Here is a 14,879-nt window from a genome sequence, read left to right as displayed (position 1 = left end):
TAAATTATAGATGATATTCATCTGGTAGCTCATTAAATAAGAGTGATACTTAAGTTTTTTCTGTTTTTTTTTTTTTTAGTTTCCCTGTTAGCTATTTGGAAAAGCCTTTATTATCTAAAGAGGCACATGCATAATTAAGGCAGATGATGATGATCTTCTTTTAAAAAAAAAAACACACACACACAGATTAACCAGTTACTAATTTCTTTTCTTTTAAAAACAACATCTCAGTGGACTGTGAACGGACAACTGAGAGTTGGGTTTTTTACCACCAAACTGGTTCCTTCAGGCTCAGAGTTAACATTTGACTATCAGTTCCAAAGATATGGGTGAGTATTGATTCCGTTCTGTTTTGCTGCTTCTGATGGAGAAATAGACTGTTCAGATATAGAAATCTAAAACTTAGATGTGAATTACTAAGAAGTTATATGTATTGTCAGTTCTTATCTATAGTGTTCTCTTTTAGTTCTGTGTATTTTCCTTCTGTATGACACTTCAGGCCATTAAGGGATATTGTACTGGAACTACATGTTCCTCCTCTGAACTTCATGCTGCCTTATTTATATAATTATGTTTCTAATGTAATTTTAAAACTTTTTATTACAGAAATGTCAACAGGGTGTTGACATGGTATAAAGAGAACAATATAATGAATCCCTGTGTGGCCATAATTCATCTGTCAGTTATCAGTTCATGACTTTATCATGTCTCATCTATACCATATTGTACTCTGAAAAATAATTTGTTACCTAGTTCTACCAAAACCAGTAACTGATGCAATAGCACTGAATACCCCTAGCATTTATATTGTGGTTTTAATAAAACCCCACTAAAAGGAACAGGGTTCCTCGGAGAAATGTCTCGTGTCAACTTTGGGACAGGTATTGAACAAGATGACTCTGGATTATCTCCTCATACCAGAAAACCAGTTATAAAAGATGAGGAGGGTAATGTCAAAGGGACTTCGGAGATAGCTTGAATAGAATCTCACTTACCAAAAGTGGGAGAGTTCTTATTAACACTTAAGCATCATTAAGAATAATAATGGCAAGTGGTTTGAAACACACTACGTAAAATCCATGAGTTTTAATGACATTTTAAAAATAAAAGCGCATTAGTCATAATTGAAAGGAACCAATTCATGATTTTGGAAACTAGTTTTTGTTTTTTTTTTAATTGAAGTACAGTTGATGTGCAATATTACGTAAGTTACAGGTATACAACATAGTGAATCACAATTTTTAAAGGTTATATTCCATCTATAGTTACTACAAAACACTGGCTATATTCCCTCTATTGTACAGTACATCCTAGTAGCTTATTTATTTTATGCATAATAGTTACATCTCTTAATCCCCTATCCCTCTTTTGCCCCTTCCCCTTTCCCTCTCCCTACGAGTAACCACTAGTTTAAAAATTAAAAGAAGAAAAAAATCAAGGATTTATCCTTCCTTTCCCAAGTGAATTTTTGATTAAACCAAGCCGTTGGTGAGAGGAAGTTCTTTATAGAGGTTATTTTAGCTAATAAATGAAGCCAGTAATGGTATCACCATTTTGCAACACCTCATGAACTAATGGATCTAGGCAATGGTCAAGTATTCTGGGGTTGACCAGGTTCCATGTAGGGCTCCATTATTTTTTTTTTCTCTTGTATTTGTACTGTCTTCTTTGAAAGAAAGGAAACTGGAAATTAAGTGCTGTTTGTGATTCCCTGCTGTATTTATCAAATATTTTTGTGCCTCTGATTGCTACTGTAATATACTAAATCTATCAGTTTACTTTTGGAATAGTCCTTCGTGTTTTCCTTGGGTAGCTCTGGTTGCAGAGTAAATAAATGGCAGAGGTGGTTTATACCCAGGGCTGTAGACTTAGGCCAGTATTCTTTCCTCCACTTTACCTTGACTCCATGGTTACATTTATTTATTACTATATTTATTAGTAGTGTCTCATCCTTATGTAATGATAACTTTTAATAACCACGTGTTTCCTTCTAAGTGTCCTTTACTAATTATGCATTTTATATCTGTATATCTGTTCATAATAATATATTTTGTTCTGTGTGTCAGTTAAATATTTACATATAAGTTATAGGTGTTGATCTATTTAAGCAATTTTGTTCTTAGCCCCAACAGGTATATATGATCTCTTATTTTCATATATTAGTAGAAACTCTCATAAATGGAGAAATTACTTATTAATTTCTTGGCTAGTTTTGTCTAGCTAATAAAGAATGACTTATTTTTAAGAGCAATTTTCAGGCATTTCTATTAGCTAGTATCAGGTTTGTTGGTGTCTCTTAAAAAACCTTTTTTTCCTTTAAGCTGGATTGACTCTTTTCCTGTATGTAATTGCTATACTATCAACATTTTTTATGGTTTACTTTCACATAATTGACATCTTTCCTATGCTACTCGAACAGGAAAGAAGCGCAGAAATGTTTCTGTGGGTCGGCTAATTGCCGGGGTTACCTGGGAGGAGAGAACAGAGTCAGCATCAGAGCAGCAGGAGGGAAAATGAAGAAAGAACGATCTCGGAAGAAGGATTCGGTAAGTGTTCCATTCTTCTTTCAACTGTCACCATGTGCATTTTAAGAAGGGAGGTAGCTTTCCTGATTGAACTTTGAAAAGTCAAACTACGACCAGAGAAATTCAGGGTCAAATGAGATAATCATGGAAAAGAAGTACGATTGCTATTTTTGTTTCATGGAGATGAGACTTGGATACTGAGAACTATTGAAGTCATCTTGAAAACAGGCTAATATATATATATTTTTTAAATTTTTATTTATTTATTTATTATTTATTTTTGGCTGTGTTGGGTCTTCGTTTCTGTGCGAGGGCTTTCTCTAGTTGTGGCAAGCGGGGGCCACTCTTCATCACGGTGCGCGGGCCTCTCACTGTCGCAGCCTCTCTTGTGGCGGAGCACAAGCTCCAGATGCGCAGGCTCAGTAGTTGTGGCTCACGGGCTTAGTTGCTCCGCGGCATGTGGGATCTTCCCAGATCAGGGCACGAACCTGTGTCCCCTGCATTGGCAGGCAGACTCTCAACCACTGCACCACCAGGGAAGCCCCCCAGACAGGCTAATAGTTTTTGAGAGCCTGTAAAACTCCTAATCTTATGTATAAGTAACATGTTTATCTGTTGACTCACATAAGTCTGATCTACATTCCTAATCTTTTAATATTGTTTTGTCTTTTGTTTGCACGTGTTCTTAAAATTTCTAAAAATCCTCCTTGGAGCGTAAGGTGAGTTTTGAGAGGTAACAGGCAACCCAAGAGTGAGAAAGGGATAGTCTCAGATGGTCTTTGTATTTAATCCATTAGAACAGTGGTTGATAGCCTTTTTTCTATCCCAGTTCACCTGAGTCACAACTGGAGGTGAGTGGTATCTTGCTACTACAGGAGCTCTTAACTGGGACAAGAATTTTGTGTCGTTTTTAAAAATTCCCCCCCCCCCTTTTCTGACGATCCCTTTGTCAGAGCAGTGTTTCTCCACCTCAGAACCACTTGGCAGGGTCCATTGTAAAAATGCACATTTTTGGGCCTATCCCCAGACCTATGAATCTTAGTGGAGGGCCAGAAAGAGCCAGGGGGCCAGAGGTGTTAGCCAGCAAATCCACCTGTGAGTCTTTTGCAGTTAGCTCATTCCTAGGCTTTTCAGGAACCCATACTTATGTTAAGAATTATAGACAGTAGTCTTACTATTTAGTTGAGCAGATAGAATACATAAGTCAGGAAAGGGATAAAAATATAATAGTTAAAAGGTGATGTCAGTAAACCCAAATTAATTGGAGAGAATTAGTTATTGAGAATCTGAATTCTATAAGAAGACTTAGATAGCAGGAAGCATTAGAAAGGGCCATTTAAAGATTCAAAAAAAAAAAGGGTCAAAAAAAGGGTCATTTAAAAAATGCAAAAAGGGAAAGTTTACAAGAAACACCCATGCTTCTACCACCCAAGATGAACAAATGCTCTTTAGAGTATTGTTGCTTCAGCTCTATTTTTTAGAGAGCATATATATTGTAACTGTGTGCTAAGCACTCTTCTAAGTGCCTGACACATTAACTCATTTAATTCTCACAATAAGCCCTTTTAAGTTAGGTACAAGGATTTTCCTTCTTTTACAGATGAGAACACTAAAGCACAGAGGTTACAAGGTCACCCAATAAGCGATGGGAAAGAGCTAGTCTAGCTCTTTTCTTTGCTTTTAACTGTATTGAGTTCCTTTGTGTAGAGTTTTAGAAATGATATATATATATATATATATTTCTACATTTTAAAAAAATTTTTATTTTATTTATTTTTTGGCTGTGTTGGGTCTTCGTTGCTGCACGTGGGCTTTCTGTAGTTGCGGTGAGCGGGGGCTACTCTTCATTGCGGTGTGTGGGCTTCTTATTGCAGTGGCTTCTCTTGTTGCAGAGCATGGGCTCTAGGCGTGTGGGCTTCAGTAGTTGTGGCTCACAGGCTCCAGAGCGCAGGCTCAGTAGTTGTGGCTCGCAGGCTTAGTTGCTCCGTGGCATGTGGGATCTTCCTGGACGAGGGCTTGAACCCGTGTCCCCTGCACTGGCAGGCGAATTCTTAACCACTGCGCCACCAGGGAAACCCCCACAATTTGTTTTTTACTCTTCCATGTTGATGTATGTATATGTATATATATGTACATTTTTAACTGCTGTAAAGGTTTTCATCATATAACAGTTTATTTACATATATGCCTACTGATGAACACTTGTGTTTCCAATCTTTTGCTCTTAATGTCTTTGCACATGTCTCTTCTGTACATGTTTCTTTAAGGTATATCCATGGAAGTGGGGTCACTGGGTCATAGTCTATTAGCTTTTGGACCTGACTATTACAGGGAATTTTTCTTTAAACTTCATCAAGATTACTTTTATTTTTAACTCTTGTTTCATGTAATTGATAGTTTACCAGAGCAACCACAAAGTAGTCATTAAACATGTTGACCTAAGCTAAAATCTCCATAAAAGCTTCCCTTCGGCTATTTTCTGTTTTCAGAACTTACATTAAAAACTGCATTATTGGTGGGGAGTGTTATTGTAGTGTGATGGTTTCCTGGGTGGTATTATACTGCCATCATAACAATATCAGATGGCTTTCTACCTTCCTGATAAGATTCAGGAACAATCCCAAGGGACCAAGATGTAGATATTCCTGGTTTTTGCTTGCTTGTTTTTATTCTGGTAATAGTGTGTTCATATCAGTATTTTATGGTATTGTAGACTAAATTAGATGTAAAGTGAATCTAGTCAGTTGGTGGGCTGAAGTTATGGGTTGCTCCAGATGTGAATTTTTTTTTAATTTAATTTATTAATTTATTTAGTTTTGGCTGCTTTGGGTCTTCGTTGCTGCACACGGGCTTTCCCTTTGTTGTGGTACGTGGGCTTCTCGTTGCGGAGCACGGGCTCTAGGCGCGCAGGCTTCAGTAGTTGTGGCTTGCTGGCTCTAGAGCGCAGGCTCAGTAGTTGTGGCGCACAGGCTTCGTTGCTCCGCGGTATGTGGGATCTTCCCGGACCAGGGCTCGAACCCATTTCCCCTGCATTAGCAGGCGGATTCTTAACCACTGCACCACCAGTGAAGCCCTCCAGATGTGAATTTGAAGCTGTTCCGGAACAGGGATGTTTTGTATGAAACTTTGCCCTGATAGAGGAATGACCCAGAGTGAATCTGGGTTCCTAGAAGGGTCGTTTGTCCTTGACTGTAATGAAGAGTTTAACTCCACTTTAGTTTTAATTGGATTGGTCTCCTACTGAAATTGCGGCTGGATGCTTAGATTCTGAGTTCTGGTCAGGTACAGTTGAATAGAATCACAAAAGTAGCACCTCTTGAAGTTCCCAAGTGTTAGGGAGTTCCCTGGCAGGGAACTCGGAGCTTTCACTGCCATAGCCCTAGGTTCCATCCCTGGTAGGGGAACTAAGATCCCGCAAACTGCGTGGTACAGCAAAAAAAAAATGAAAGAAAGAAATTCCCAAGTGTTAGTTTTTGGAATTCTTTTGGGTAGGGGATGCCATGGAAAGGAAAAGATAGCAGCAGTTTAAAATATAGTTTTGCATATTTTAACTATTAACAAGAATATTTTAATGGCACTGTAGTCTGCATCTGCCCCCCCATAGTAACCTTTGATTGGTGAACATTTCTTATTCCTTGCTCTTATGATTGAAGCTATGTACATACAGTTTATCCACTTAAAACTGTAAGCTCTTCCAGGACAGGTGATTGTCTTCTTTGGGTATGTCACAAACTAGGTACTTAATTAAATACTTAGTTGATGGAGGTATAATAAATCCCTACTATTATCTGATGTTATTTGTAGTTTGTAAATTATAAACAGTGAATAGTCTGAAATTTACCTTAATCTCTTTTGAGTTTGTGAAACAAATTAACAGTAACTAATTTACACAATAAAGAGGGTGAAAAGCCACATAAGAAAGGAAATAGTTGCTTTCAGCAGATAACAAACAAATCCTAGTATCTGGAATATATAGAGAGCTCTGTCTAATCAATAAGAAAAAAATAGCCCCAAAAGAAAAATAAACAACTTCCATAGACACTTGAGTAATCCAGATAGCCAGTAAACATGTGGACAGGTGTTCAACCTCATTAGTAATCAGGGGAGTGCAAATTAAAACTACTATCAGATGTTATTTGCATACTGACCACATTGATAAAAATTAAGTCGGATGATACACAGGAACAATAGATCTGATACACTGGTGGTGGAGGTGTAAATGGATACAATCACTTTTGAAAGCACTTTGGTGTTATTTACTAAAGGTGAATGTATGTATACTATATGAGCCAGCAGTTGCACTCCTAGGTCTATAACCAGAGAGAGACTTGTTTAAAATGCACATCAGGAATCACAGCAGCATTGCTTACATTAGAAAAAGTAGAAACAAGTCAAATACCCATTAACATTAGTATGAATAAATTATAATATATGATGAAAAACTAGTCACGAAAATAAAGAAACTTATGGTTGCATGCAACAATGATGACTTAAAATGTAAAGTTGATTGAAAAAGAACCATGGCACAAAGATTTTTTGTCCAGTGTGATTTCATTTACATAAAGATTAAAAACAGACAAAATTATAATATTTAGGGATTTATAATATATGTAGTAAACCTATTTTAAAAATCAGAACTATTTCCTAAAAAGTTAGGAGACATTATCTCTAGAGTTAAGAGGAGAAGGTATTATAACAAGGAAGGGGCATGTGGAGCACTTCAGGAACACTGACAGTATCCTCCCCATCCCCCCACCCTGCCCTTTTACCTGAGTGTTGGTTGCCATGGATATTGCTCAACTGTTTGTTTATTAAACCTGTTTATTTACTAATTGTTTCTATACGTATGTTATATTTATCAGAATGTATTAACAATGGTGCTTTAGACCCATTAAAGATGGTTCATACCCCAAAATAAAGAATAAACATTTTTCTTGAACTGATTAGGTAATTAACAGAATAAATTTTTAAGTGCTGTAGAATTGTCTATATACATATAAATTTTCATTTATCAGTAATTTATTAAAATACATCCTAATCCTCCTTATACTTACCACAAATCCTTTTTCGAAGGTGGTGACCCATAAATGAAAAATAAATACTTTTAGTAAATTTAATGAAAGCAATCAATGTCAGTCATCTCCTGGCCTCCTCCCCTGCAGGTGTCCTATAAGTTATTAATTCCACAATTCATTGTTCACTTGAGTACCCAAAATTATGGAAGCTGTATCATATCACCACTAGGATTGGCATGCTTACTTTTATGTAATACAACCATTAAGCTTATCATTATAGTAGGAATGTTCAAAGGTTGTTCACCTTCTGTATTTTGTTTGCAAAATTTTGTTATTTATACTTCTACATTTTTACTGTTTATTTCCTTAAGAATGCTACTTTTTTATATCCCAGTAGTGCCTTTTATACAGTAATATCTACTCAGTTTATTGATGAATGAAAGTAACAACTCAGTTTTAACTTTAAAGATTACATGCCTAATTATGAAAAGGAAATAACCCCAAAAGGAAATATAAGCTTAGTGAATATTTGCATCTCAAAACTGTCAAAAGCAAGATTCTTGTATTTGAGACGGAAAGTAGTATTTTAAAGCCCTTGGTCTTTCCTATGCTAATCCTCTGGAATTTGGGACACAGGAAATTTTTACATTTAGGATATGCAAGGAAAAAAACATCTTTAAGGGAATTGTTTTACATTAAGATTTAACTGTAAATTGGCTTTTCTGTTCATGTATTTAATCTATTCAAAACCTAAGAAATAATACTGGAAACGAAAAAGGATGAGCCTCAAATGTACTTTTTAGAAGGAAAAAATGAGTTTATGTATCTTCAACTTCTTGCAGGCAGCATTTTATATTTTCTCATTTATTTTTGTTCTATATACCCTAATAAGAGTTTTGGGATATAATATGAAATAGAAATGTTTCAATGCCTTGCCTAAAATTATATTAAGTGAGACACTTAGCCAGTTAAGTAACAGAAAATTTCAAGACTTTTTCTTTTAGATTTGCTTTTCTCTAATTTATTATCAACTCATTCTGTACTTTTATCATTTCATGTCAAGTTGATTTAATGCTATCTTATATCTCTTCTCCTTCAATCTCTATCTTGTCTAGATTTCATCCTGTTATTGTCAGACTAATTATTCTCAAATTCCATTTTGATCATATTATTCCCTTTTTGGGATTCAGTAATAGAGCTCTCTTACTTAGTCTCATCAAATCCAGATTCTTTTATATTACATCTGAGATGTTCTAACACCAGCCTTCTTTTTGATAAGGTTTTTCTCCATTCCTCACTGCACCTTATCCACTCCAGCCAGGCTGAGCATAGTATGCACTGTCCTAATTTTCCATTTCCGGTTGTTCAGACTTTTCCTTCTGCTTCCTCCCTCCTCCCTCCTCCTGTATTTATCTTACCTATTTCTAACCCCACTTCGGTGAATTCATTTCTGGTGACTCTCATTTTAAGCACTCCCTTCATCTTAGACCTCTTAGGTTTTTTAACATTAACATTTATAGTTAATGCTTCATTGTTCGTTTTCATATGAGTTAATTTTATCTCCCCGATAGTAAGTTCTGTGAGGGTGTCTTTATATCTTTTATAACTGCTGCAACACAGCTAGAAAACAACCTTTGGAACCTTGATTTTTGTTGCTGTTGTTCTCTATTATTTAATATCTTTGGAACAAAGAATTTATGTAAGTTATAAAACCTATAATTATACTTTATATGTGCTTGTGAGCACTTCTTTGCTTCCTTCTCTCTGCTTATAGCTTCTGGAGGATACCACCATTTTGAATTTTGTGTCTTACCTCCCTTGCCCTTTTTTAAAAACAAACAAACAAACAAATAAATAAAAAATCATTTATTTATTTATTTATGGCTGCGTTGGGTCTTTGTTGCTGTGCGCGGGCTTTCTCTAGTTGTGGCGAGCGGGGTCTAATCTTCATTGTAGTATGCGGACTTCTCATTGTGGTGGCTTCTCTTGTTGTGGAGCACGGGCTCTAGGTGTGCAGACTTCCGTAGTTGTGGCATGTGAGCTCAGCAGTTGTGGCTCTTGGGCTCTGGAGCGCAGGCTCAGTAGTTGTGGCCATGGGCTTAGTTGCTCTGCGGCATGTGGGATCTTCCCGGATCAGGGATCGAACCTGTGTCCCCTGCATTGGCACGTGGATTCTTAACCACTGCGTCATCAGGGAAGTCCCCCTTGCCATTTTAAAATAGACTTTTCAGATATGTATCTATAAAAAATTTGTTTTTGAGGTGCAGAGAAACGGATTCATACAGCATGCAGTATTCTGGAACTTTAGTTTTTTACATAACATTATGTTTGCTAAGATTGATAATTTTTGTTGCATTTGGCTGCACTTGATTCCTTTCATTGTGGTATATGCCATTATGTGAACATGCCAGTTTATCCAGCCTGGCCACAGGTATTTGGGTTGTTGGCAGTTTTTTGCTCTTATGAATGGCTGTTCAATGAACATTCTTCTGATTCTCAGAGTACACATGTGCAGAAGTTTCTCTAGGGTTTATTCTTAGGTGTACAGTGGCTAGGCATAGGGGATACAAATATTTTATTTTTCAAGCTTTATTTCAATGCTTTATTTTTTCTGACATACTTTTTTTTTTCCCTGACATACTTCTCACTTAATATAATTTTTCTTCCTCCCATAAAGGCAGATTTTTTTGTTTTGCTTCATTGCAATGTCTTCAGCACCTAGAACTATACTTGACGTACAAGTGCTTGGTAAATATTTGATGATTGAATGAAATGCTTTTCAAATTGATCATACCAATTTATATTTTCATTAGCAGTGTACAAAAGTTTGTTTTGACCCACATCTTTGCCTAGACTTGATTTTATCAGACTTCTTATAGTGAGTGTAATATGGTTTCTTACTGTGGTCTTAGTTTTCCTTATTACTGGTGAGGTCGAGCATCTTTTCAGATTGTTTGATTCTTAGATTAGTGGGGGTTTTGTTGTTGTTGTTGTTGGCTATAACCAGATATTTTTCCTTGCTGTGGCAGGTGGATGGAGAGCTAGAAGCCCTGATGGAGAATGGTGAGGGTCTCTCTGATAAAAACCAGGTGCTCAGCTTATCCCGGCTAATGGTTAGAATTGAAACTTTGGAACAGAAACTTACCTGTCTCAAGCTCATACAGGTGAACACTTTGATATTAATTTATTTTTTATTTCTGAACTTGAGGTGGGACATTTAAACTACAATCCAGAATGATGAATGGAAAAGGAATAATTCTGATATGAGAAGAGTTACTCGTTTTTAAAATGGATATATGAGTTCTATATGACTTTGAAAACTTGTACTCTTAAAAATGTCTTCAGAGTTCAGCATTATTTAATCTATTAGTAGATATTGTGTGTCTTCTCTCTAGTCAAAGAACATGGTGGAATTTTTTTTGTGTGTGTAACAATTCATGACACTTGATAGAGGGTCTCTCCCCACCGCCGCTTGATTATTAGCATGGCAAGGCCATTTTTACCACAGGATCTCAAAGCAAGGAATTTTAACAGTAATCATATTTACTCCAGTTTATTAAATATTCCACAAGAAGTTGGATAATAAAAGATTTTTAAATTTTTTTATAGTTTTAGCTTTTTCAGTAAAAATGGTGAATATAATTTTTTTTCTTATTCCTTCAAAATTTGAACTTTAGTAAAGTCCAGGTTGACATTTTAAGTATCAAAAAAGATTATAATCTCTCACTTTAAAGCATTTATTAATTGCACAGTTCTAGTAGATTAGTCAAAATAGAATTTCTAGGTTTCTTTGTGAATATAAATGAACTGTTTAGTCCTCTCTGTGGGCCCTCTTTAACACTCTCTCTGGTATTATGTGTCTCCCTCCCCCCACCCCCCAATACCCTGCATCCTGCTTCGCTTCCCCCATGGAAGAACACACATTCACAGTCTTGCCTGAAGTCCTTTCTGGAACGTCATGGGCTGTCTTTGTTGTGGATCTGGATGGCAGAACTAGGTGATGGCCGGGAAAGTAACCAGAAGCTTCAGGAAGAGGTCAGTTCACATTCAGCTGACCTGCTTGTTTCTTAAGACCACTATATTTATTATTTAGGTTGAGGGTATTGTGATAATATCAGTGATAATGAATTTAGCACTATATTTACTACTCATATTAAATAATTACATCATTTTATCATCCCAATATCATTCCTATAACTGTAACTTTACATAACACCTTGCTGGAAGTGAGTTTGCCCAGTGGTTTTCCCTATGGTATCTTTTAAAGCTTAGTACTACATAGTTGGGAACTGCAAGAGCAAGATATACTAGTATCATAGTTAAGTGAAAGATCCAGTGTGTTGCTAAAACTGTAGTTTTAAAAAGATAGGAAACCATATGGAACTTAAATTCTGGGGTTCTAAAAAATTATGAAGAGCTGAATTCTGGATGACAAGAGTAAGAACATTTTGAGGAGTAAATTGTTTTAAAAGATCTAAATAGATGTTCATTGACAATGTTGTTAGTGGAATTGTTATATTTATACCGTCCCATGAAATACACAATATTTTCTAACTTGATTTAAATGTAGTTCTTTTTAATCATAAGTGCTAATATAATCCCAAAGTCATTTAATAATATACTTCCAAAAACAAAAACGTGAGTGGGCAAATGAGTGATTCTCTTGCCTCCATCCTTCTCCCAGGAGATTCAGCAATAAGTAGGAGTTGGGGAAGCCTTGGGGTTTCTGTAGAACTACACTGGGGGAGTACTTTGGAAGAAATTCTTAGATTTCAGAGTGTGGGGTGGGGGTGGTTATCTCGGAATGAAGAGAGTGTCTCTCTTTGCTAGACAGCTGTTTGTCAAAGGCTAAGGAGGTTAAGTAATATCTGCATTTTTTGTTTGTATGCAAGACATTTAAATATATATTGTTGCTTAGTTCCCAAGCCTTTATCACAGTCACTTGGGAAACTTTTTAGAAAAACATACCCAGGATGAGGTCTAGTAGTGTTTATATTTTTAAAAAATCTACCTGGGTTTGAGAACTACTGGTGGAGAATATTAATTAAATTAGTCCTATTTGGTGTGTGAGCAGTCACCTGCTCCACATTTTATTCTTGCTGGTCAGGCTTATTAAAACACTTTTCTGGGACTTCGCTGGCGGTCCAGTGGTTGAGACTCTGAGCTTCCACTGCAGGGGGCACGGGTTTGATCCCTGGTTGGGGAACTAAGATCCCACATGCCTCGTGGTGCAGCCAAAAAAATAAAAAAATAAAAAATCAAACACTTTTCCTTCCATACTAGAGGAGAGTAATATTATGACATTTAAATCCATCTGTGGTTACAAGATTTAGGTCTTAATTTAATAAGACAGTAAAAAAACCACTGCTTCTGCAGAATTGATCTGAGTCCCATGGAGAGGCTTGAAAAGTCAACTGTACAAAGTGATGTTTGTTTTTTTTAAATTATGTTTAATCAGATTATAAAGACTTTGGAACATTTACCCATTCCTACTAAAAATATGTTGGAGGAAAGCAAAGTACTTCCTATTATTCAACGTTGGTCTCAAACCAAGACTGCTGTCCCTCAGCTGAGTGAAGGAGATGGGTATTCTAGCGAGAATACATCACGTGCTCACACACCGCTCAACACACCTGATCCTTCCACCAAGCTGAGCATAGAAGCTGACACAGACACCCCCAAGAAGCTAATGTTTCGCAGACTTAAAATTATAAGTGAAAATAGCATGGACAGTGCGATCTCTGATGCTACCAGCGAGCTAGAAGGCAAGGATGGCAAAGAGGACCTTGACCAGTTAGAAAACGTCCCTGTAGAAGAAGAGGAAGAGTTACAGTCACAACAGCTACTCACACAACAGCTGCCTGAATCTAAAGTTGATAGTGAAATTGCTGTGGAGGCCAGTAAGCTACCCACATCTGAACCAGAGGCTGACACTGAAATAGAGCCTAAAGAGAGCAATGGCACAAAACTAGATGAACCTATTGCTGAGGAAACACCATCCCAAGATGAAGAGGAGGGTGTATCTGATGTGGAGAGTGAGAGGAGCCAGGAACAGCCAGATAAAACAGTAGATATAAGTGATTTGGCCACCAAGCTCCTGGACAGTTGGAAAGACCTAAAGGTAAGAAAACATTTCTGTTCATTTTAACCTGAATTACCCAGGTTTAGAGTTCTATAAACCTTTAGTCGAATTACCTATTTTTCTAGCTATATGTATTTTTGAAAAATGGAATACTATCTCTCTGTCAGCTAATTATAAATGTCTTTATAAATAAATAATGTCTTTTAAACCTTGGCCAGAGATACCAGCCAAACTGATATACAAACATCCCCCTTTTCCTTGCTTATAAAAGTATATCACAACAGTAAATTCAGTCATTCAAGTGGTCTTTACATTAAAAACAAAAATCCTTTGAGTAACAAACATGGATTGTACATTTGAGTCTGTAAGAAAAAAATGAATGTTTAAAATAATTGGAAATTAATTTATTGGATTAACTAGAAATTAATTAAAAATAAAATTAATTGGAAGCTAAGGTAATTTTGCAACTTCTCATCAAAAATGATTGAACATATAAAGCTATAGAATCATGCTTGTTAGCTTGGTGGAATGTCTCATGACAAAAACAAAAACAAAAACAAACTATTGAACATAAATATCTGTTCCAGTAAAACAACATTATATGGAGCTAGTTCATATTCAGTTTTATTATTGTTTCTGAAATAGGCCTGCTTTTAAATGCCTATTTCTCTGGCCAGAAGATGTTATCGAGAGGAAAAATACAGAGTTCTGGAACCCTTACATCTAATACTTGCATAATCACTTGTTAAAGTATATAGCATGATGTGCAGGGTTTTCTTTGCAGAGAACCCAGTGTGGGTCTTGGATAAACACAGAAGTGAATAACAGGATGAGCCTAGGAGAGATGTGGCAAATTCTGATTGTAATTGGGATACTGGGATCCAGGTCTTGAGGACCCTGTGGGAACAGGTTACTACCTAGCCTGTTTTTCTGTTCCTCCTTTCTTGCGCCAGAGGTGAAGCAACCAGATAAACCAAGAATACAGAGTTGCAGCAAAATGGACACCTGAGTCTTCTCTGTTCCCAATTATGACTACAAAGCTCACCCATTATATCCTACCATTTGACCCACAGGGAACTATCCTTACACTGGGCAGAATGAGTAGTTGGTTGGTTGTGCACTGTGCTTATTTTTGCATTTGTAATTTACTGTGTTGAGACCCTTCTTTAAGTATGGTGTGGTTTCAGCTCTCATTTACCCATTTGAGCTCTTACTCATGCTACTCTTTGATCACCTACAGTTCAGCATAAACTCAGC

At 36.5% G+C, this 14,879-nt stretch overlaps 1 protein-coding gene across 7 annotated transcripts in view; it reads left to right on the top strand.

The window, feature by feature from the left end:
* The window catches only part of SETD2 (SET domain containing 2, histone lysine methyltransferase), a 116,688-nt gene that overhangs the window by 51,354 nt on the left and 50,455 nt on the right, over positions 1 to 14,879 (top strand). For all 7 annotated transcript variants that reach the window (XR_009701594.1, XR_009701593.1, XR_009701595.1 and 4 more), the window contains 5 exons: positions 232 to 329; positions 2,420 to 2,546; positions 10,570 to 10,704; positions 11,456 to 11,575; positions 12,999 to 13,661. Coding sequence is in view for 4 of the 7 variants with exons in the window: in XM_061196663.1 (XP_061052646.1) it covers positions 232 to 329; positions 2,420 to 2,546; positions 10,570 to 10,704; positions 11,456 to 11,575; positions 12,999 to 13,661 (1,143 nt within the window). In the remaining 3 variants the exon portion in view is untranslated. The remainder of the gene's footprint in view (positions 1 to 231; positions 330 to 2,419; positions 2,547 to 10,569; positions 10,705 to 11,455; positions 11,576 to 12,998; positions 13,662 to 14,879) is intronic.

The sequence above is a fragment of the Eubalaena glacialis genome, chromosome 7 (assembly GCF_028564815.1).
Source record: "Eubalaena glacialis isolate mEubGla1 chromosome 7, mEubGla1.1.hap2.+ XY, whole genome shotgun sequence".
NCBI classification, from domain to species: Eukaryota; Metazoa; Chordata; class Mammalia; order Artiodactyla; family Balaenidae; genus Eubalaena; species Eubalaena glacialis.
This window is presented reverse-complemented; position numbering and strand designations above follow the sequence as displayed.